This window comes from Phycodurus eques, chromosome 3 (genome assembly GCF_024500275.1).
Source record: "Phycodurus eques isolate BA_2022a chromosome 3, UOR_Pequ_1.1, whole genome shotgun sequence".
Lineage (NCBI taxonomy): Eukaryota > Metazoa > Chordata > Actinopteri > Syngnathiformes > Syngnathidae > Phycodurus > Phycodurus eques.
In genome coordinates, this window is record NC_084527.1 from 5,813,438 (window position 1) to 5,837,610 (window position 24,173).

Genomic DNA, 24,173 nt, shown 5'->3' on the forward strand with positions numbered 1-24,173 from the left:
TTACAATACCCATTTTGATATTTTGGCGCAAAAAAAAAAAAAAAAAACTACGCAAACTGAAGAACAAAAAAAATGATGAAAAGAAGAAGAAAATAGCTCACAACTGGAAAAAGACATTTTATGTGATTTTCAGATTACACTGCGAATTTTTAAACGACAGAAGACACATCACGTTTGCCACGAATCGTTCTTGTATAGTCGACAGTATCAAATAATCCACTTAAAGAAGGCCGTGCATAACATGAGAGAAGAATTGAGAAACTCTTCTCAGTTGCCTTACCTGGTTAAATGAATAAATAAATGCATGGGGGAATATCTTGCATCCCCTTTGTACTTTGTTATTTTCCATCTTTATGCGTAAGTATCTCATGTTGTGTCCACTGCATCTTTATTTCCCAATAAACAATGTCTCCAAAAAAAGAAAAGAAAAGAAAAGAAACGAGTCTCTTGAGAGCCTAGTGACGTCACTGCGGAGGACGGTACGGTGACGTAGAAGTTTCGATAGCGACACGCTTCTCCGCGGGAGGAAGGCGGACGATGCATCGTTGCTATTCGCAAAGCAGATAACCCATAACCGAACCTTGCACCGAGCATTTTTCGTGCATCGTCGCGATAAATAATATACGTCGAGCCCCGCTGGCGCGCAACAGCGGTGCAGAAGTGATGCGCTCCTCGGAACGTGGGGGTGTTGCCTGTGAGCCAATAAGGGAGAAGGGAGGCGGGTGGACGCTGTGATGCTGCTGTGTTTTATCTCCTGCCTCTGGTTTGTCTTTCCCAGTCCACGCAGCGGGGCTTCTCCACCCACCTCCTCCTCCACCTCCTCCTCCACCCTCCTCCTCCTCCTCCTCCAGTTCGGAAATCTGCCTTTTTGGATCTCCGGCTCCTGAGCTCCAGCGCGTCGGATTTTGCGGAGCCATGCGCACGGCGACGTTTCTGCGTGGGTCCGCGCAGTGACTGCCAACCGCGGGGGATGGAGCGCTTGTCATCACATTCCTGCAGAGGCACCCGACGGTGAAATCGAGCAAAGGAGGACGCTGCAGTGTGGACACAACACCATCATATATATATATATATAAATATATATATATAAATATATATATATATATATATATATATATATATATATATATATATATATATATATATATATATATATATATATATATATATATGCAGCGTCTCATCCGACGGAGTTTGCGTCTTGTCTTGAGGTGTCGCCTTGCGTTTCAGCCTCAACAATGGGGTAAGTGATTTTTTTTATTTTTTTTTTTAATTAGACACAAAGCAATGGCTGAATCTCGTATGAGAAAAGCAATGTTCAAATGCAGATTCAGATGAATGCCAGACGAGTGTGGCTGATCATAAAATGCAATAATAAATGTATTTCTCTTAATTTGGTCTGTTAGGAAGCCAGAGTTGAGGGCCAATATGGAAAGTTGGGTTCATTACCTAACTTTGAGGATCCTAATTGAGAGTTTGTTCCCAAAGTAAGGCAAAACGGATGTCCAAAAGTTTTTTTTTTGTTTTTTTCCTCGATCATATCCCATATAAATTACAACATTGTGGCCATTTACACAGTGTCATGAGGGCCAGAAAGCAAATATTCATTGCTTGGTTTTGATTGACTGTCAAAGAGGTATTCAGTCTACAAAAGCTTTATTAGTGTGGTTATGTAAAAGGTGTTCCTAATATTTTGACTCATGTCGCCAAATGAAAAAAAAAAAATCTATTCAAATATTACTGTGGCTGGTCAGTGTACACTTGAAAAAAAAACCCCCAAAAAAACAATGGAGAATACACAAAACTCTGCCAAGCCTTTAATATTTAGACATATTGTTAAAGTGTCTGAATCTGTTAAATTGGCTTTTCCGTTTTAACTTTAATTACTGCCAAATGAGCAATCTGGATAAAAATGTATTTTAACATTACAGCTTCTGACCTTGCATGCAAATAACACATTCCATTCAAATTCCATGTATGATCTGATATGATAAGATATAGTGAAAAAGCCAAAGTGAAAACTTCCTTGGCGGAGGTAATAACGCCACCTCGCCATCACGCTGCGTGTTCCCAGCCTACATTATCGGCGGTTATGTAAGTTTTGAACACAGGGCGTAAGTAACAACATGCTTTCTTCTCCAGTGCTGTCAGACATCTGCGCTGTGATGTTTTTGTACATCCTCTTTCGGGTCTTTAGAGGCGGCGATCAGAGTCGCTGCGATGCCGAACGCAATTTCTGTGACTGCGAGTGGCATCCTGTCTCCATGGCAGCAGCTGTGACCTTAAATATCTCCCACAACACGCGCCCACCGGTCGAGATGTACCTGCTTGGCGTGCAACAGTGCTCGTTTTCATGCCTCCCACCCGCCCGTCTTGAGCCTAGTGGTCGCTAACCCCCACCAGGCCTCGCTTTCATTAACAGATGTCCCCCACAGTTTAGAGGGATTAACGACCCACCAGGAGGTTGATAATTTCGTGCGAGGCATGGTGCAATTTCAGCCCAAAACTTCTGCATTAGCTATAATACACAAAAGCCTTGCACAGAGCACATTTACACCTCCCACTGTGTGGGCAGCACATCATCCATCCATCCAACCGTCTCCCACCTAGCGTCAGCGCTCTCCGAGCTCTGCCGTGCTGGTGACTAAGTTAGTCTTACGCAACCGACTCAATGAGTCAATTGATCCGCAACGGAACCTATCAAATGCTATCGAGAGCAGAGTGATGCAAATACTTCGGCGCGGATGGGTTAAGTGTAGAACTGATGACACAATTGGAATCGTATTTTAAGGCCGAGCTTGTCACAGTTTGTGGCTGAGCCGATAGCAGCAATGGGCACATGTCAACTCATGATAAAAAGAGTTTGTTGTCATGGCAACATGTAAGTATTGACGTTGGCAGTATCAAGTAAAGTCCGACCATCCGTGCATTTTCGACAGTGGTTGTCCTCATTAGGGCCGCTGGACTGAATTGGTCGCCGGCAAATCGTTTTCACCGGCTGGATATAGTATATATATGGTGGGGCTTTTCCACGCCGCAACCACGAGGCACTCTAAAGCGGCCATGCCAGTGTGAAGTCCCTGTGCACATGCTGGCTGTGGACTTTTTTTCCCCCTTCGCTCTTCCATCTTTTTTCTTTTGACGTGCGCACACTCATGGCTCACGACGGGGGCGCTCTAAAGCATCCGGAGCACCAGTCATCTTCAAACATGTATAATGTACTAATAGAAACAAATCTTAGATTTCACTTTCCAGAGTCTTTAAAGATGAAATTCAAATATATTGTACTAAAAAGTTGAATACAAATTAACTACTTGTGCCAGCCTCAGTGGTACGCGTACCAGACTTTTAAGAATCACTGCTGTGGGCACTTTTTCCCCGTTCCCACTGACCTGGTGCCAGCGCTAGTTTGGATCGAGAGCCAGAAGAATTTGAATTAGGGTCTTTGATTCTTTTTTGATATTGCAAAAGCGCCCACCTGGAACATGCAAAGCACACCACACTACATTTGGGAGCCTAATGTAGCTTTAATGTAGCTTTAAGGGGGCTTTCTCGGCTTGCCAATATTTCCCGTCTTCGGCGAGAAAGCTTCTGAAAAACATCTGAATTCACCTGTTTTTCCTAATTTTCTGTGAGTGTGATTTCCTTACCAGCCCATCTTCACTCTTGGTTTTAATACCAAAAGCTCTCTCTGCTGTTATGACATTTTTGAGGTATGTCCAGGTTAGACAATAACAAGAGATGTCCATCAACATCCCATGGGAAACTACTATCAATCCCTATTCTCCTTCGCTCTTTCTGTCTCATTCTCATGTCTTTGTGCTCGAGAGTGCAAAGGGGAAAGTGTGTTCACGGTACAGCACGGGTCATCTAAGGCACTTTGAGTAAATAGAGCAACTTGAAGCGCACTCATTAACCAGCCCACTCTGCCCAACGTGAACTCAACTCCCTTTAAGGCTCTTTTCTGTGGAATTAATAACAATAATTTAATAATACAAAAAAAGAAAGCTCTCCAAAGAAGGAAAGCCTCTTGGGTGCTGGGTGGGGGGGGTCAAGGTGTCTAGGGAAAGTTATCGCTCCTGCGGGGGGGGAACCACGATTATGCAATGCTTGTTCATCACCACCCCCCTCTCCCATCTGCAGAAATAGGGGCAGCTGCATAGTTAAAGGGGACACACTCAAGTAGAAAATAGCATGCAGCCTTTTGCATGATAAAGTGACACACGTGGAAAAAAAAGCAGTTTGGTTTCAGAAGGAAATTGTTCACATCTGTGCGTCAAGCCCCTGCGGTACATCATATAGACTACCTGTCACTTGACTCCCCCGACATCTGCAGAGGTGTGTGTGTGTGTGTGTGTGTGTGTGGGGTGTGGGGTGGGGGGGTGGGGGTTGTATCTATGTCTGTGTGTCTGTCTTCCTGCCCTATAAGCAACTCTGCCTCCTAAAGTTCACAAAAAACAAGTACTTCACCAGCTGTGTTTCCATAATTGCCAATTGTTCACATAAATACCAATATTTTCTCCACAAATTAGTGACATATCTTTCTCTTTTGTTTATTTACAATGCATTAAACCCCCGTTTATTATGGGGGATACGTTCCAGAGTAGACCCTCCCGTGACAAATGAAGAGCCATGCTACAGAGACCCACTTAAAATTTACTGTAAAACTGACACATAAAACAAAAGAGGATTCAATATTGTATATTTCAACAGCAAAATGTTCAACCAAAACATATAATTTCTGATAGCGAAAGTCTGCTAACTTTGTGTTAACATACAATATCCAACATCATTGATGGGTTAACTGAAATTAGCATAGATTTTCCGGTAATTATGAACATTCAAACAACAACTGCTACTTTAACACACACAAAGCAGCATCGCAATATTGTACAAATGCAACAGTATTCACAGGCATACATTCCATCTGCTAAGTGGGAACAACGCCTACTACTTGAGCTTATTAGGGGACCTTCTCTGCCTTGTCTTCTTGCTCTTAATTATGCTGCTTCTACAGTCAGAAGTACTCAGTGCTTCCCGGCATGATGCGGCACAATGTGGTACTACAATGCATGCAAGAATCTAAATTCGGACTTACAGAAGTATTACAAAAAAAAAACACACGCACACAACAAAACTGTTTAACGAACACGGAAGTGTCCGTATGTCTGAAATGTTCATAAATTTAACGTTCTTAAGTTGTATTAAAAGGAGAACGACAGATGAACCCCGATATAGTGGGGCTTCGCTGCCGTTCATGTTCAAGAATGTCAGTATTACAACGTGTACATCTCATATGATCTTTTCTTTAACATTTGGATCTCAGTGCAAATGTTCCTATTGTTGTGGCTAGTAAGTGTACACGAGCAGTTTGTGGAATCTTTTATGTCACAAAAATGGCTGCATCATCAGCTCTCACTCCTTTGCATTCATCACATCACCCCTTTTTTTCTCCGCCTTCGGCACGCTGCCTTCGACAATCTCGTAGCGTCACCTGCTCTAGCGCACCCTGCATGCCAACCGATCTTCCCCCGCCTCCCCTGCTTCCATACTAAATCTATTATTGTGATTAGTTCATCTAACGGGGCAAAATATTATAAAACACCTCTCGCATTATGCTTTGTAAACTACAACCACAATAATAAACAGATATTTGCAATAACATCTCTCTGACAGTTTCATTTTATGCATCATTTGTGTTAGATCTGATTCGTCTGTACCTAATGAAGTTTCTGCAGAGTTTATTTATTACTGATGACCACTGCAAGGTCATTATGAGAGCAAACGAGGTCAGTTGTGTGATTGCAATGGAGTTCCAAGAAAGAATTATTAGGTAATTGGGCTGCTGATTAAAAATGGATGAAAAGCTGTTTAATTTAAAAGGGCACGTGAAGATTATTGTCACGCATAAAAAAAAAAAAAAAAGGAAATGTTATCCAAATCAATCCATTATTTGCGTGAAGGACTAGCTAGGCCTTTTTTTTCGACAACCGGTGGGTGTCGTATTGGAACAAAACGCTTGGGTTGTTGCCGTCATGTGAGAGTCAAAGCGCAGGAATGTTGTGGTGTTTGATGCGCACATAAGTGAGCGACAAGCGATGCCAAATTAGCCGCGGCTTTGTCGAATTATGCAATGCGATAGGACGGCGGTTGCCAAGCAGCTATTGCACAGATCACGCAGACGGGGCCGCGCTCGTGTGATGTGTGCACAGTGGAAATGACTCACAGTTCCGCCACTTGCACTGCTGTCCATGATTATGATAATTTGCACTCCACAAGCAGCTTTGTGGAGGAGCAGTAATCAGCCCAAATTCACTCTCACACTTCCTGTGCGCTCACCCTTCATCCCCCTCCCGACTTACTTCCCTCTGTTTCTGTGTTGTTCTGTCTTTCTCAGTCTGGGCTAATCACACACAGGAGGGGTACCGCTGATAGAATTTTAATATTCATTTATACACCAAGCCTTTGATGTCCCCCATCACCCCTCAGTGCAGTGTAAGCACTTCTCTATCTCCCGCTCTGCCAGCACTGCCAGCTCAGAATATCTCCCCCTGCACCCTGTGCTTTGACTGTGTGTGCATGCGTGTGTGTCTGTGTACTGACTGTAGATTCTACCCGGAAAGCCTACACAATGAAGGATGAGGCCATTGTCAGTGGTTAAAAAACAAACAAACAAACAAACAAAAACAATGAAGCAAGGCCTACATAGGAGACAGATGAGTGAATAGATGGTCCAAAAACTTGAATATACTCCACGGGCTGGGGTCAATCCAGACTCCTTCTCTGGGCGTCGCACGAAGGTCAATAAGGAATTAAGTTGTTGTCGGTCGAACCCATCGTGGAGCTTTGATCGTGCTACACTGGTATAGATGCGGCAACATGACTTCAGAAGTTCTTCAGAAGTTCGAATGAATAGGTATTGTATCAAAAGAAGTATGTTTCTGTACTTAGTGGACAATCTACTGTAATGTTCTCCATAACAGCCTGGAAAAGTGGAATTGTCAAGGGGTACGCCCTGGAATAATCGGAACTCACACAAGGATTCAAGGAGTTTTATTGTCATACGAACACACGTTTACACACGATATGGCACGAAATGTGTTCTCCGAGGTCCCAGTTAATAGGGCTCAAGAAATACGTTAAAATAATACAACATTTCAAAAAGAATAAGAACTAAATACTAATTTGCAGTTGTGAATGTGTGTGAAGGTGCAAAATGCAGCAAAGATTTGGATGCAGTGAAAATACAAATGCCAGAGGCTTGAACTGCACATAATATTTCAATGATATTTCCAGGGTCTTTTGGCGAAATAAGTTGGATAACAAATTGGATAAATATAAACCCAGTGTTAGGGAATCTTGTTCATCTTCTGATCAATTAACCAAACTATTAGGATGTGTTTCTCTGAGAGGTATACTTTTCTTTGAAATTGTTTATATACAGACACACACGTACAGGAAAGTTAGTCCATGTGGAAAGTGTAGTCCAGTGGGGCGTGTCCTTGGCAGTAAAGCGTGGCCTACTGTCTATATTTAGCCTTAAACGCTCTCTTTTCTCCCCTGCGTGACCCTCGCCCGCGCTGCGCTGCAGACATTCCCATATCGGCGCATAGAGAGACGCCACTGACTGCAAAGAGGGCAAACACTCACAGAGTTTATGGTGCAGTCGGCCGGTGGTGGTGATGACAGAGCGACTCGCCACCTTGAACGCTGATTTACTCTCAAGAATACACCTGCACATACTGGATGATGTGTTTCATAATTTCATAATTGTTTTGGGCTGGAGTGAATTTAACAATGGAGGATGGCGAGCTCATTATTCGCTTGCCCGGGCGATCCGGCACCCCGGTGGACAACAATAGTTTCGGCGTCGGCGTCGGGTTTGGAGAGACCTTGGTACTGCGGCACAAAGAAGTTCATAACTTCTTTTTCGTCCCCTTCAGGGAGCAGCCCATCTACAGCACGCGGGCCCACGTCTTCCAAATTGACCCCAACACCAAGAAGAACTGGCTGCCCACCAGCAAACACGCCGTCACCGTGTCCTACTTCTACGACAGCACGCGAAATGTCTACCGCATCATCAGCCTGGATGGTACCAAGGTGAGCGTCAGTCTTCTCGTGCAGCATGCATTTTGGACGTTCTTTAACTGCTGATCACTGACTTGCTTTTATTCCAGGAGGTGCTTGTGCTCTTAAAACGCTCAGCACTGCCAAAGCACCGCACACTGTCACAAGACTTGTAGCTCATGTTTCAATGTGTGTGCGTGCACATGAATACTATTTGCACACAAACTATATCTGCAAGTCTGTCTAGAAGGATGGATGGATGTACGATATTTAAAGTCCCAGTCAAGTGAAAATAAATGCCTTCTAAATTTGACACACCACAGAGAAGAGTGTTGTTACCAACCCTGCCACATTTGAATGATTAAAAAAAAAGTATATAAAGGAGGCTTGAAAATCATGAAAAATTAAGCCATTGTCTCCACTCTCAAATGCTGTGGGCGTGTTCACTGAATGGGTGAAATCACAGGCCACGGAAAAATGGGCGACATTTTGGCTAGCATTTTATTAATGTCTTTACATCCCTACGTGTTTGATCTTAAAGGTCCCGTATTTTGGCTACTTAGATCTCCATAGAGTGACTCTCTAACATGGACTTAGTACAAAAGATAAGATGTAGGCATAGTTTAGTGGAAGGGGCAACTCAAGCTACGGCCGCTAGTGCGTCACCGGGTCCCGTTTTAGCCACGTCCCAAACAATCTGAGGAACTAAAATGGTAAAAAACAGTTTCACGGCATGGGCCCTATTTTCCTCAACAGCGTAAATCAAGCACGGCAGGTGACACAACTGTGCGCCACAGTCGGGTTAGACTGGTTGTTGGTAATTTCGTAGACGAGGGTAGGTTTACACCCGACTTCATTCACCTCCAATCAAAACGGCTCCTCTCATTCCCTTTAAACGTGGCGCACCAAAATATTCAATAACTGTCATAATTCATCCCAAAGAAAAGGATCATCCCGAAACACTCACAAGTAAGAAATTGTCCAAATGTGTTGTCCAAATCCTGATTTTTCAATTAATTCACTAAGCGATATCAATATACCAAAACCAACTAAAGTGAAGACTTACAGTTCAACTCACATCGGATATCTCGGTGAACGAAATATTCCTTTTGAAAATCTTTGTGGACTCAATAGTTGAATTGCTGAGCACAAAATAGTGTACGAATGAGCAATGGAAATCCAAATCCTTAACACATGGATTAGGAATCATGCTCAAAATCAAAGCCAACGGCTGTGAATTTCACACACTCGACCACTCATTATGTGGCTCGCTAGTGGACTACAGCATCTGGGCCTGCTCCTGATGAGACAACAATTTGTCCATATATTTTATTTCCGTGGGAAATGTCGTGATAGGAGCGACTGAGCCGAGGATGCGGCGGGAGGCTTTCGGGCATACGGGGAGAGATGGCAAATGCAAATATTTTGTCCACCATCTCGCATCGCATTCAACCGGAAACATGAATTGATGATGTAACACGCATGCATGCTGAACGTAACCCTCCCCAAACTTGTATTGATGTCAGTTCATCAGAATGTTCCACAGTATCACCAGTCATTGATCAGATGTTAATTAGCTCTGCTTTAGAGATTATTTTAATGATTTTTCCCCCCCCCCCTACCTATCACCGTCAACAGTTCTCATTAACTGACCAAAGTGTACTGTGTAAAGTCTCTAAATAATTCATGACCTTTCAACACTGTCTCAGCTACATCTGTAGATATGAAGAATCCCTTTCCACTGCTTGATTCTGTTATAGTTTAATCATAATAACGGTGTTGTTTCGAGATGAGTCCGTCTGTTGCTCTAGACATCTTCCAAATGGCAAAGCTGACTCATTGGTTAAAGGCAAGATGAAAAGCGTTCACTGTCCACTTACCAGCTGCAACGCTACACAATTGAAGTGCGCTTTGTCACAGACTGATTCTAATATTTTAACCTCCTTATGTAACTTATTCTGGCAACCAAAATATAAGAACCACCTCTCATAACGATGCAGTGCAGTTCCACGTTCGATTTCATTTGACTGATCCACAGTATGTGACCAAGTAAATGCATATACTGTATGTAAGTGGACTACAGTACACCCGCCGCATTATTTTATTTTTTCACACTAAAGCAAATCGTGTACATCTACTTCACGTTCGTTCGATCGCTAATCTAACTCGTTAAAGAATGTCATTTATCAGTGTGTCAAACGTTGCCTCTGTCAGCCGTGCCCCAGCTAAGACTCTTTCAAAAATCCAGACTTTGAATCTTGAGGCGACATAATGCCACAAGGCTCCTGCAGATTCGAGAGGTGGAGCTATACGACACATGTCAGAGAGTTGAACACAGCTATCAATTTTTAACAAAAAAGGGTTACTCAAATGTATCCATCCATCCATCCATTCATTTTCTGAGCCGCGTCTCCTCACTAGGGTCGCGGGCGTGCTGGAGCCTATCCCAGCTGTCATCGGGCAGGAGGCGCGGTACAACCTGAACTGGTTGCCAGCCAATCGCAGGGCACATACAAACAAACAACCATTTGCACTCACATTCACACCTATGGGCAATTTAGAGTCGTTACTCAAATGTATCAACTCAAATGTTACTCAAATGTGTTATACGACACTTCCCAGACCGATGAAGTGTCCAAAAGACTTCCTAGTTTTGCTCTCAAGCTATTTTCAACACTACATTGGTTTATAATTTGTAAAAAAAAAAATAAAAAAACCATGTGGGGACTGACCACTAGTATTGATTTGTGAAAAAAATATGAACTTGACATTTGGACATAGGAGGTTTCTGCCAGACAGCGACAATATGTAAGGGAGGCAGTGTCATTGATACATTTGATCTCTTTATTGTGCAGGTGTCCTTAATGAAATAAGTAATCATCTACGGTGGAAATAATCGTTTTCTCCGCTTTTCTGTCTGACCCGCTTGTTCACACACAGACACACACACACACACACACACACACACGCACGCATTAAACACACCGTAGTAAGTTCATTTAAAATGTATTAAGTGTCTTTCCTCTGTGCCGCAGGCAATAATTAACAGCACCATCAGTCCCAACATGACGTTCACCAAGACCTCACAGAAGTTTGGCCAGTGGGCGGACAGTCGCGCTAACACTGTCTACGGCCTGGGATTCTCCACTGAGCATCATCTGTCCAAGGTAGCGCCCCGACAAACACAAGCACGCAGACGCACGCCCACAAACAAACATTTAGATGTTCTTTTCTCCTCCTCCCACCAGTCCCTGAGAGGGGATGACATTTCCACACTTTTCTACATTCAAGTTGCCATAGCTTTTTTTTTTCCCGCTTGTAGATGTGAATGTGTGTTTTTATTCACCACGCTGATGTGATTTGGTCAACTGCCACGCCCTCAATTTTCATGTAAGGTAGACATTTACTGGAGGATAGTATTCACGCACGGCTTTTTTCCTCGGTAAAGCGGAAATTGACAATGCGCCCTGTACCTGGCAAGTCTCTTATTTTCAAATACAATGAGTGCTTCGTGCGACGAACCCTCACATCAGGCGCACACCCCGATCTCAACAAAATAGAAACTAAAGCAGTTTATATTAGCAATAAATTACTACTTTTATGTTCTTGGGGCTGCTATTAGTGATCACCCTACATAGAATGATCAGACACAAATCATGATCTTCAACTATTTTATTTATTTTTTTATGTTTTTACGCTGGGAGTCATCAAGCTCAACATTTTGGTTGACGCGTGACTTTTATCTCGTTCGGTTTAACTGAAGAAATACTAACCTGCCGTGCTGGGACCTGTAAGGTTGTATGTACACATTCTTTTGTTAGTGTCTATTGTAAAAGTGTAAGACATTGTGATTTCCTCGGAATGTTATAGAAGTGATCCTTTGAAAAGTGTTGTTTATTGATAGTTTCCTACCATGTCAAGTCATTGTCGGTAATTATTGTGATAAATCATTAATATGATCAGTGTCTTCACACAGATGGATATCATTATTTGTTAATAATAGCATATAATTAAAGGTAATATGAGCAAATGTGTTATTTAAGAAGTGCGTATCAAACTGGCAGCCCTTCGCATTAATCAGTACCCAAGAAGTAGCTCTCAGTTTCAAAATGTTTGGGGACCCCAGATGTAAAACATGCACACAACCAAGATCAAATATAATGTTAAGGCAAAAAAAAAACAACAACAAAAAACTAATAAAACAATTGCATATCAATGTAAATCTGCAGCATCATGCCTCTCTAAAATCTACATGGAATGAAAACCTAATTTATGCCATCATGTAATGCATGTGTGTGTCCTACTAGTTACTGGTTTGCTCCTGTGTGTGAAAATGACTGCTGTGTAAAAAGGTATTAAAGACAGATGTTGGTGATCTCAAACTTTTGCGCTACACTGTACATCTTTTGCTATCTCAGATCCAACGTCTGTCTCCAGGTCGTACACCTACAACTATTGCTTTAACGAGACCCGAGCTATCGTGTTGCGGCAAAGTGGAACGCTATCGAGTTACCGGCTGCCTTTCTCCGAACGGCAGACCCGAGACGGCCTCCAGCAGAGGCGTCAGTTTCACTTTTAAACCGGACAGTCCTCCGCTTGACTGTAGATCAACCCAATGACAAGTTGTGATTATTGCAAAAGTAAATGAGGACGCAACACTAAATGGCAGTCATCAGGACGTGATGACTGCCAAAGTGATACTGCACACGTCTCTGAATTTTGTCATTAGGGTGGATGCGTGCATTATTAACAGAAATTAACCAAAAGGTAGACGGGTGCCATGTCTCCCAAGGTTAACAAAAGTCAAAACAATCATGGATCCTACATTTCTTCTTCACCACCCTGACACAAAGTTATGCGGAAACACAACCTCAGCAATGGTGACAATGGCATTGCTTTGTGTTTTGTGTGTATGTGTGTGTGTGTGTGTGTGTGTGCGTGCGTGTGTGTACGTGTGCGTACGTGTGTGTACGTGCGTGTGTGTGCCATTTGACAAAAAGGTTGACAACAGTGACCTACTTAGCTCATGTTTCTGGTGAAGTATTATAGGCCTTGTTTTTCAAATTCAAATGCAGGACATTATTGATAATAATAGCTTACGCCTGTCCTAGCCCTGACTTTATAGGCCGACCTATTACACACTGATCTCTCACTCTGTGTGCGTGCGTGTGCGTGTGCGTGTGCGTGCGTGCGTGTGGGTGTGCGTGTTGGGGGGGGGGGGATGACATCATACTTGCTGAAATTTGCGTGGTGTGTTTATGTCCAGTTTGCAGAGAAGTTTGCAGAGTATAAAGAAGCAGCACGGCTTGCTAAAGAGAAAAGTCAAGAAAAGATGGAAATGGCCACCTCGCCCTCTCAGGTATGTTCAGAAAGGACATGGTCATAATCACCAAAGAACGTTCTCAAACTTTTTTTCTCAACCGACATGAAAATGATTTTCACCTCGTAGCCCTTTGTAGGACAACGGTTCCTTGTCCGTGGTTGTTTAAATAAAGTAATAAGTAAGATTAAATTGGAGGCATGAAATGGGGACAGAGAGTGATGATTTTTTTTAAAAAGATCATTTTATTCATATTCTACTGTCAGGTCAGACAGTTTTAATATACATGGAAAAAAAATAAAAACTTCGAATGAAGTGCGTTGCGTCCATTTTGACGTTACGATACTATAGATCAGGGGTGTGAAACTCTTTTTTTGTCTCGGGCCGCATTGTAGTTATGATTTCCATCAGAGGGCCGTTAGAACAGTGAAACCATATAAATGTTTAATCATCACCAACACATATTATTACCATTACGCAACAAATTGAGGGATAACTGGTTTTGAAATCAGAAGGCAAGGATAATAGTTTGTTCAAGTATTGTTTAAGTTACTGTAGAAGAAGGGTTTGGTAACAGAAAAATGCAATATCTCAACATTATTGTTTATTATTATGACAATTTGGAATTTGGTTAACGGTTTTAGCAAAAATCACGGCGGTTGACGAGCATGATTTGCTTTCGCGGGCCACATGAAATGATGTGGCGGGCCGCATCTGGCCCCCGGGCCTTGAGTTTGACACCTACGCTATAGCTGGGTTCCTGGCCTTTTAAAGAATCCGACACCTACTGTCACCTGCGAGTGTTTAACTCTTAACTCAGTCTAATGGCAACTTTATATTCATGATGTGAAATAAACAAAGCTCTTGTGGATCACAAGTGGCCTGTACGTGAGGCTTTATTTATGGAATATTGCGTAATAAAAGTTAGTGGGAGGAAGCGAGTGTGTTTAAAAGGAGAATCTCTCCACGGAAATATGTACTGTGATGTAAATGTTGTTAACAGGCTTCCCGTCGCTTTATTTAAGGACAATCATCGCGCCGGCGCATGTCCCATGTTTCTCGCCATTGAGCCAAATCCGTGTAGGACTTCACCGCTCTGAACGAGGAGCAGGAAGCGTAACACGAGACATAATCCGTCTTATCTCTCACTTCCTTCTCGTCCATTAGGGACGCACAAGCGAGGCCATTGTGTTAGCGCACGCACTGCGCACCCAGCCGAAAGTGCTAATAGCTTTGTTTCATGTATGTGGAGCATTGAAATGATTTGTCTCCGCTTGTATGGGACATAAAGATAAGCTGCGCTTGTTCAATTTTCCCAGTGTTATAGTGAGCTATTTAACGAGCTATCGGCATGTGCGAGTGCTCATAAAGACTTCATCAGTGGTGGAGGCAGCTGAGCAAGCACATACAAACACACCTCCATCATTTCCCCAGTGAACTATTTATGTATATGGGAAAGATGATTCATTTATGAGGTTCTCTCACTTTTTTTGTTTTGTTTTTGTTGGTTTTTTTTTGCCATCTCCTATAATAAAAGACCCTGGAGATTGAGTTTGTTGTTCTAGATGTTTTTGTTGTTGCACAAAAACTTGATGAAATGTAGCCATGAATTGTGTACACGCTCCCCTTCAAAAGTATTGCTACAGCGAGTTGCGCAGTGAAGCCCATTCTTTTTATTTTGGCGATAGTCTGCAAATATTCGGGTGTGAACTCGAAAGATGAATATGAGACAAAAGAGCGACAGTACCGCTTTTATTTGCAGCTGTTTACATCTGGATCTGATACACAACTTGGAAGATCGCACCTTTAGTTTGAAGCCACCCAGTTTTCATCCAAGCAAAAGAATTGGGACATGCGATTAACATCTGCGTTTTCTTTTCCAAATGTGTCCTACTTCTTTGACTACTCAAACAGCAAATAATGCTGAGTATGTAAACTTAGTTTCGGATTTGAGTTTTGCCCGTTGAAGACTACATTTGAATTAGTTAAAGGTGTAACCAACATAAAAACCGGAGAGCTCGAAAACAAACGGTTTCAAAGGAATTTCATATACACTGCATATTTTTTTTATTTCATCACTATTTATTCAACTAAAATAGTTTTTACCCATGCAAATTTTATCTCGAGTGTTAAATATGAGTTTCTGTATGCAGAATAAATGATGTGGTCGATATGATCTTGGAGAAACGGCCTTTCATTTAGTTTTTTTTTCCAACACTGACTCGCAGCGTGAGGAAAAAAGATGACAACTTTTCACTTTTCTTTCACCTGAAGGAGTCTCCGGCTGGAGAACTCTCGTCACCTTTGACTCCCGTGACTCCGCCCATGGAAAACATCAACGGCACAGACGAAATCTGTGACACGACCCCCAACTCGGACTCCAGACCAGAACCGTCACAGAACGCGCTGGCCTTCGCTCATAGGTACGTCGCCCACGCTGGCGTCCACCATGTTGCACCAGACGCGGGTGCCCCACTTCCTGTCTTGTCAGTTTGAAGCACAAACGTGTACTTTGCCTTTTTTTTTAATTTATTTTTATTTTTTAAGTTGTTGTTGTTGTTGTTGTTGCCATGTCAGCATGGTGTTGGTAGTATCCATCTCTTCATCAATGCTTTCTCGTGTCAGTTTAAGACTTGTCGGGTGTGCTCTTTCTGATAAGCCTGACTGCTGCTGTGCACAGTACAATGAATATTCAATCAAAAAAATAAATAAAATAAAAATCAGGCTAGCATCTTGTTAATATGCATGCCATGACTTTTGACATGGTGACATTTTGGTGCGTTGATTGATTGGTCCAATAAGACTCCAAAGTGGTTCTCAGGAATCTTTTTTTTTTTTTGGGGGGGGGGTCAAATTTGTTGATAAACTTGTATGTTATGCAATAATTTGACATGTAAATAATGACGTGTGTATTCGACAGAGCATGCTACTGTTGTATCATTTCTCCTGGCGGTGGATTCCTTGTTCCTTGTCGTAGTACTTAGTCTGATTCTTGTGAACTCAAATCTCAACTATTTAAATGAGGTGCAATCGTGAGGTTTATGTCCAAAAAAAAAAAAAAAAAAGATGTTGATGACTTGTTTGAGAAGACTTATACAACATAATGTGTGGAGTGGGTGGTGGAAAAAGACCCACGTAACAAAGAGTGTACAAAGTCTCACATGGGTGCACTAAACTATTATAATAAATTCAAGCTTCCAAAACTGAGCTGCTCTGTTCTGAGGAATGTATCATTTACTGTCACGTCTCTGTAATCTTGTACCAATCATTTCAATTTTCCCCGGTGGTCTCAATTAAAGACATCAATCTCTTAATGTATGATCATGAGTTAGTTTCCTATGAAAGGCCACGTTGGAGGCCTTTGGTGGGGTTTTAATCATACGTCTCCAAATGGGTTTAAAATCTTAAGCGTGAATGCTTCGGAATTCCCAATGTTGCATCATGAAATCTTTATGGCTCCAGAGGAGCTTTGTGCAATGAGGGCGGCTTGTAGCGAGGGGTGTGCGTGTGTGTGTGTGTGTGCGTGTGTCCATTAATACTTTGTGCCTGGGAGACGGACGGGCTCCACTCTGTAATTCACCATTGTAAGTGTGGACATAATGAGCGAACCCCTGTCTTTTCTCATTTTTTAGAGGCATATGCAAAAAAAAAAAAAAAAAAAAAAAAAAGATAGCTGGAATATTCTAACCTTGTCTTTTACATTATTCTGTGCTGCCAGATAGCATTTTATGTGAAATATTGGTGGCCAACCAGCCACTTAGGTCGGCTACACACTCTTTAAATGTGCTTTAATGTGAATGGGAAAGGAAACACAAATGATTTGTAATTCATTTGAAAACTTTTATCTACTCTAGCCTAAAGTTACTCATTCACTGGTCAAAAATGGAGTTAGTTTTTTATATAGGTACATCTTGGCGGAAGGAAGACTTAAATAATTGATGTTATATAATAAAGGGGTGGAAATCATTTTGTTATATACCTCAGTACAGAAGATGGTTGGATGGATATTGTAATAGGGTATCAATAATTTAATAATGTTTCTTCATTAATATCTCCTAACGTCACATCTTACCATCTTTTGTCACTTTCTTGTGTCACTCCCATCTAAAAGATACCCGTCCAGCGAATAAAAATTCACTTTAACTCAATATTTAGACTCATAGGCCTTATTTCAAAATGGCAAATGTCGAACACTCGGGTTAGAAGGACACACACGAAGGAAATGACACAATACAGATGATAAAACCATTTTATTTCTACACAACAATTTGACAGTTGCAATTGAATCACTGCTCTGCACGAAATATAATCTAGATACTGGACTCAACTCACTTTCTAGAGCACTTTAATGAGAACTGCAGTTGTAAAAAAAAAAAAAAAAAAAAAAAGAAAGCGTAGGCCCTTGCGTGTGGGTGCAAGCGGATGATGACGGACATCTTTTATAACGCTTTATGTGTTGGAAGGGCGCAAGGAGTTTTTGTTTCATTTTAGGCGAACGGGGGCGTTGCGTATGCCGAACGTCACGGCGCCGTGACCGCCTGCCTCCGCCGCTGCCATGGCAACTGCTTCTCGGAGGTGCTCAGTGAGGGGAAAGAAAGTAACCTGATGAAGCTGCAACGTCAGGGCACGTGCGATGCGGAAAAACCTGCAGAATCGCACACATTTAGTTGCTCCTTTGAGGACAGTTCTAGTTATTGTGGAGGAGTGAAGCACAAAACAACATGAATGGTTTATTCAGGAGTTAGTGCATGTGGGGTGGGTACAAACCGTCAAAACAGTCAAAACTGATGCCTAAAAAATATAAAGTACTGTCTGCCACATTGTGCACAAGTAATCTTAACAGCCAAATACTTTTATAACCTCTGTGCATAGTTCATCAGCCCTGGTATTGCGAAGACCTACACAAAATAATACAACTGAAAAGCAGATCAGTGCAAGTAACATAACACAACAGTTAACTTACCGTCCGAGTGACCCGCACACCATCTGTGTCGTCCTGAGCCATAATTCAGCCTCCAGTCAGACGCATCTAATGATGCTCAGCTCCAATTGTTTCCCCGCCGCTCTCTTTTTTTGCGTTCTCCGTCCGTCTCTGTCTTCGCTTCTTGACGTCTCGCCTGCTCGCCTGCTCTCCTGCTCTCCGTGCGCCTGTGTGGGGTTTATACATTGACGTGCCTCGGTGACAGCGTGTGTGTGTGTGTGTGTGTGTGTGTGTGTGTGTGTGTGTGTGTCTGTCAGTTCAAACGTGTAGGACGGCATGTCGTCTCCCCCCTATGCGTCACACGCAGACACGCGTGCACTCCAAGAGGGGGGCGGCTGTTGTGTAAGAAGTGAAGGCGCCGTAGGAGTGCCGAGTGAATTAGATCAGAGATTTTTCTCCTTTACTGCTCACTGAGTGGGCGCTATTGGAAATAGTGGAGTTGTGGATGTACATATCATAGATGTGAGTTTGCGGTGATGAGATGAAGAGAAAAGAACGTGACGGTCGGTCAGATCCAGACAATCAAACCTTTGTGGCCCATAATGTCTTTTTTTGCTTTTATACACGCCTCTCTGTCATGAAACTCCTTCACATTTATTCATTCCGCTGGTTCTTCTCATCTTCTCATGGAGCTGGATCAGATTAGGCCTCAAACTGTCTTGAGTTTGTGATCTGAGATTACAGTCAGATAGCTACTAGATGGATGGATAGAATTGGTCAATGGATGGATTATGGATAGATAGATAATAGGTGCGCCGCTAGAATGTATGGATGAAGAGATTGATGGGATGAGGAATGAATTATAGTTAAATTGAAGATTGTATGGCTGATTGATGACAAACTGAGTGGTACATATGCGGATGAATGATTAGTGATGATTACCGGACGGATGGATTTCTAGGTTGGTCTGTGGACAAGGAGTGGATGGATTAACAGATGACAGATGCACAAGAGAAAGAAAGAAAATTGGTGGATAGATAAGTGGATTGCTGCAAGGCTACTAGCGAGATTGCACCCCGAGCAAGCTTCGACCGTGTGATGTGAAATTGTAACGCCCGCTAGCGAGTGTCCGGCGTGTTCAAGTCGGTGTGTGATCACCGCCTGTGATTGTGTCCTGCAGCCCGGCGATGACAAAACACTGGGAAGCCGAGTTGGAGGCGCTCAAGGGGAACAATGCCAAGCTAACAGCAGCTCTGCTGGAGTCCACTGCCAACGTGAAACAGTGGAAACAACAATTGGCTGCTTACCAGGAGGAGGCCGAGAGGCTACACAAACGAGTAAGCGGTGGTGAGGGGCCTTAGGCATGTTCATTGCATGCACACTGAGGTGGCTCATTCTTTTTGAGATGCAAAATACTTTTGGTGCAAAATGAAGCACTCAACACGAGAGGCTTGGAGTAAAGTAAAGAATGAAAAATGTGGGCTCTTGGTTCAGATCAAGTAGAGTTAGTTGCCATAATGATGAATTTCATTAAGTCACTATCTCTCCATGGTGCTGAATTCTGAATTTTGTAGGTGACAGAGCTTGAATGCCAGAGCAACCAAAGCCCGGCCATCAAATCCCAGAAGACAGAACTCAACCAAACTATAGAGGAACTGGAGGCAACCCTGAGAGACAAAGAAGAGGTGAGATTGCGTCCAAAACCGCACCTTACCCTCCTTTGACACCATTTCAATCTGTCTCTCGTCATTCTCCAGGAAATGGAAAAGCTCAAAGAAGAATTGGAAAACATGAATGACCTCATGGAGCAGAAAGACACCCTCGCCCAGAAACTCGAGGTGAGCCTCCGTCCCTCTGAATTATTGATGCTCTTCATGTCCTAAATGTGCCGGCAACAGCCATGTCTTCTGACTCTCGCTCCAAAAGGAGACGGAGCTCCGCAGTCGGGTGCTGGAGCAGCAGCTGGCGGGGGCCGAGCAGCGACTGGAGGAGAATCAGGAGGAGCAGGAGAATTTCAGGAAGAGCCTGCGAACGCTGCTGGAGCTGCTGGACGGCAAGATCTTTGAGCTGACCGAGCTCAGAGACACGCTGGCCCGACTCATTGAGGAGGCCAGTTAAGAGGAGGAGGTGCCACACGACTTCATTACAGAGCCATACGACCATTTACGCCGCCTTCGTCGCGCACCGCAACCATTTGGAAGTTGAGAGAAAATCCGATTGCAGTCGTCGCCCTTCGCGGCTGAGGAGCCTCACCTTTGCCTTCGCATCGAATCCGCGGCGTCGTTCGCTCTGTCCATTTTCAATTGGCAATCGAAAATCAAAAGCAAAAAAAAAAAAATTCCATTGATTTCTTAGTTACGAGCGAGCTTCAGATACGCGGCGGAAGAAGGACAAGGAGAGCCGCAGTCGCCGATGCACTTTCGGCCTTTTATTGATTGAAACAAGCAGTCAAACGCACTGATACCAAATGAAAACACTCACAGGGAGGAGCTGCTGTCATCCACAACTCACGCCCAGACGGCCGCACGCAGATCGGCCAACCCGACTCCACTTCCTGACATCGCTCACTCGACCGCGCCCCTTAAAGGCACATGTTCCGCCATCTAGCCTAAGAGCATTTCATTGTTCTGGACGTCAGTGTACGTCGCTGGCTTGGACACAAGTACAAATGTCGGAAATTCAGACAAATTTAATGAAATGCGATCATTTTCCGATGCTTGGCGCTGCAATGGCACAGTGGTTGGGAATCACTGCACAAGTAGACTTGGGACAAATCACTTCAACAACAACAGCGTTCGTGTATATATCTCAGTTGACTCATTTTTGCGTCTCTAATTCTCTTTACCAAACCTGCGGGTCACATAATGATCAGAATCAATTATTTTCTATCTGAGCTTAAAAATGATTTGTAAAAAAAAATCTTTTTTTTTTTTTTGGGTGTAAACTTTAAATAATAATAATAATAATAATAATGACAAAATAATGAGTGTCTTTCATTTTATGATTTTTGATTGCCAGACGAAAATGGAAAGAATGAATGAAAGACGGAACTTGATTTGGGCTTCTTGCTCAAGTGAACATTTTGCTTGTAAGTGAACTTCAGGCTACATTCCCACTCCATCACTCCCACTTGACAACTGTGCCTCAGTGCCATCTGTTGTTTGACTGCTACAACTACACTCCCCCGTCATTCGTGGAAAGTCATGTGGAAATAATTGCTGTTCAGACTCTTCAAAAATGTCGCCAAAGCTGCCAAATCTCCTCAAACACTGTCCTGATGTTGCAACGACTCAAAGTGACTCGGCTGTACAGAGAAGCAACAAAATGTGTCACAGTACCAGAGAATCAAAAGATGACTTTTCACCCAAAAAAAACACACAAAAAACTGCATTATTCCAATAAGCTGATCCACTACTTACAGCACGTACGTCTTACTTGATAGCAGTGACATTTTATATGAAAGGAAATCAGTAGGGCCGTGACCATTTTCACATAACAAGAAAAGTACCAGTACTCAACAACATGCCCCTCGACCATTTGTTCCAATAAATTGTTCTACGTAAAAATAGAATGCAAAATCCATCGTTGAAAAAAATTAAATAAATACAATACACATGTATTGCTTCATGTAAGGCATTTGTAAACCTTTTTAGGGTCAGGCTTGCAGATTCTCTCAATTCAGGGCAAGGCTAAAGTGCCAATGAGAGACCCCTGCCAAGGTTGAACAAAAAATGGAGACTGGTCGGCGAGGTGATTAGTTCTTGGCAAAATGCTTTGTCGGTCGCATTTTTGTTTCCTTTCCAGATTCTTGTATGACTTTTTAATTTTTTATTTTCCTCGACATTTGACTTCATATTCTGAATTGTTCAATCTCCAAAGCATTTTCAATCTGAAAGATAGTCAATGTGATTCATGAAACTAATCCAAAGTAAAGCTAAGGTAAAATTGTACCTGCAAGTTATCAAGCACAGCAACATACATAGTGTAGATCAAGAGAACGGCTTGTATTCTGCGGTTGCGTTGCCAAGCAGAATTCACAAATTTAGAGCCCGGTGAAACAACAAATGATCACACGACCCGGCAACTTGCGGAATGCCGCCAATGCGCCACGCGGCGGAAAAAGGACCAGGAGAATCGGCAGCAACACAGAACTTCTGGAGTTAGTCTTGAAAACATATTTGCATTTACAGTATACAGTTGTACTGTGGTTTACGGTTTTCGTTTGTTCCGTGAGTCAAGGTAGCCCTGTAGACAACAATTCTACTATTGAATCACTGCGCTGTAAGACAAGTAACGAGCTTTTTTCCCCACAGTGCCATCTGCTGTATCTGGCTAGGCGCTGCCCCGCTTGCCCTTCCTGTAAAATGGCCACTGCTTGACAGAAGACGTAAACCTTCCATGGGTGTTAACGATGCCGCGCGGAAATTTCCGAAGTCACTCTCAGGGGTCGGGCCTGAGAGCGACTTGCATACGAACTGCTTCCATCATCGCAGGCAACTGAGCTGTCTTCCTGCCAAACTCAGTGTGGCGTGTGTGTGTGTCTGTGTGTGTGTGTGTGCGCGTGTATGTGTGTGCATACGTGTTTGTGTGTGTGTGGCGCTTCTGACTTTCTGCTCGAAAGCGTGCCTTCCGAGCACACGCCAGTGGACTCACCGAATCTTTGTACTTTGTACATAAAATGTGTGTGCTTGCGCTGTGAGAGAGCGATCGTGTTTTGGGGACACCGATGGTCGACACACACACACACACACACACACACACACACACACACACACACACTGAGCAATACCAGACAGGCTCTGTACAACACCTCTGTGTCATTCTATCAGGTACTTTTTCTTCAATTGGACTGCACACACATCAACGCAGCTGATCCACCCACTCTGCCCCCGACCAACAGGAAGTGCACTGCTGTTGACCTCCGACCTGTGTGGCAGCCCTGCTGGTCAAAGCGGTGCATCACGAAGGGCTTCTCGAGTGTTCTATCTACTAATCGTGTGTGAAGTGACTTTCCACCCTCAGTGAAACTGGCAACGGCTTTTCACTTCTATTGGTGAACACAGAACTTTTCTCCTTTTTCTTTTTTTTTTTTTTTTTTTTTACACTGGATATAATAATGATATAAATAGAGAACCATATACGACAACTTTGTACTCATGTAAATGAAAGGAAGGCAAATGCAGTAACACCCTGCAGTGACTTATTGTTGTGTATTAACCCACGGAAAAGGTGTTATTGTAGAGTGGACTTTGTAAGCAAAGGGTGGCAGCCTCTTGTCTATATCTATACTGAAAATGCATAACAGTGCAATACTCTTACATATACCAGGTTGATTATTATTAATCTACGGCTTCTTCTGGAAATCTTCGCCTTTGTGACGTTCAAGGTCCCCAAATTTTTTTTAAACTTCACACCAGATGCTGCAACTTCTACGGTCTTAATTCACATTATTAATTGAGCACCTTGTTTCCACTGTGTAACCACACATTTTAACCACGCAATGTATCTAGATTTGACTTTCACGTGATAATTATCTACTTAAATAGTTAGTTGCACACGTTAATACACTGGAATATGGCCCATGTACCGGAACATGTTACCCAAATGTTGGATTTTGAGGTGGCACACCTTAATATAACGTGCTTAAATGCTGACGAATGCCTTTGTACAGCAGCGGAATTAAGCTTTTTCGTTTTATTGTTTTGTAATGTATGGTATTTAATGTAGGTAACATTATTGTATTTAGAGGTATGAGAAGACTGGCAATATTTTTGACTATTTAAAGTAATTTTGAACTCATGATATTAAAGAAGTACCTCAGGATACTGATGCTTGTAAGACCTGTTTGAAGATTTAATGAAAATG

At 42.8% G+C, this 24,173-nt stretch overlaps 1 protein-coding gene across 3 annotated transcripts; it reads left to right on the forward strand.

Moving 5' to 3' along the window:
• Positions 1 to 1,184: 1,184 nt before the first annotated feature.
• On the forward strand, positions 1,185 to 24,131 carry homer1b (homer scaffold protein 1b). 3 transcript variants are annotated; one of them, XM_061671745.1, is made up of 9 exons: positions 1,185 to 1,243; positions 7,944 to 8,100; positions 11,103 to 11,234; positions 13,334 to 13,426; positions 15,662 to 15,810; positions 19,489 to 19,645; positions 19,883 to 19,993; positions 20,066 to 20,146; positions 20,235 to 24,131. In XM_061671745.1, the coding sequence occupies exons 1-9, from the start codon at positions 1,239 to 1,241 to the stop codon at positions 20,424 to 20,426; spliced, it is 1,077 nt and encodes a 358-aa protein (XP_061527729.1). In that variant the 5' UTR covers positions 1,185 to 1,238; the 3' UTR covers positions 20,427 to 24,131. The 3 variants fall into 3 exon arrangements, 2 of the variants coding, with proteins under 2 accessions (XP_061527729.1, XP_061527728.1); XR_009768264.1 differs by lacking the exon at positions 1,185 to 1,243 and having other exon boundaries at positions 7,619 to 8,100; positions 20,235 to 21,396; positions 23,138 to 24,131; XM_061671744.1 differs by lacking the exon at positions 1,185 to 1,243 and having other exon boundaries at positions 7,619 to 8,100.
• The last annotated feature ends 42 nt before the right edge of the window (positions 24,132 to 24,173 follow it).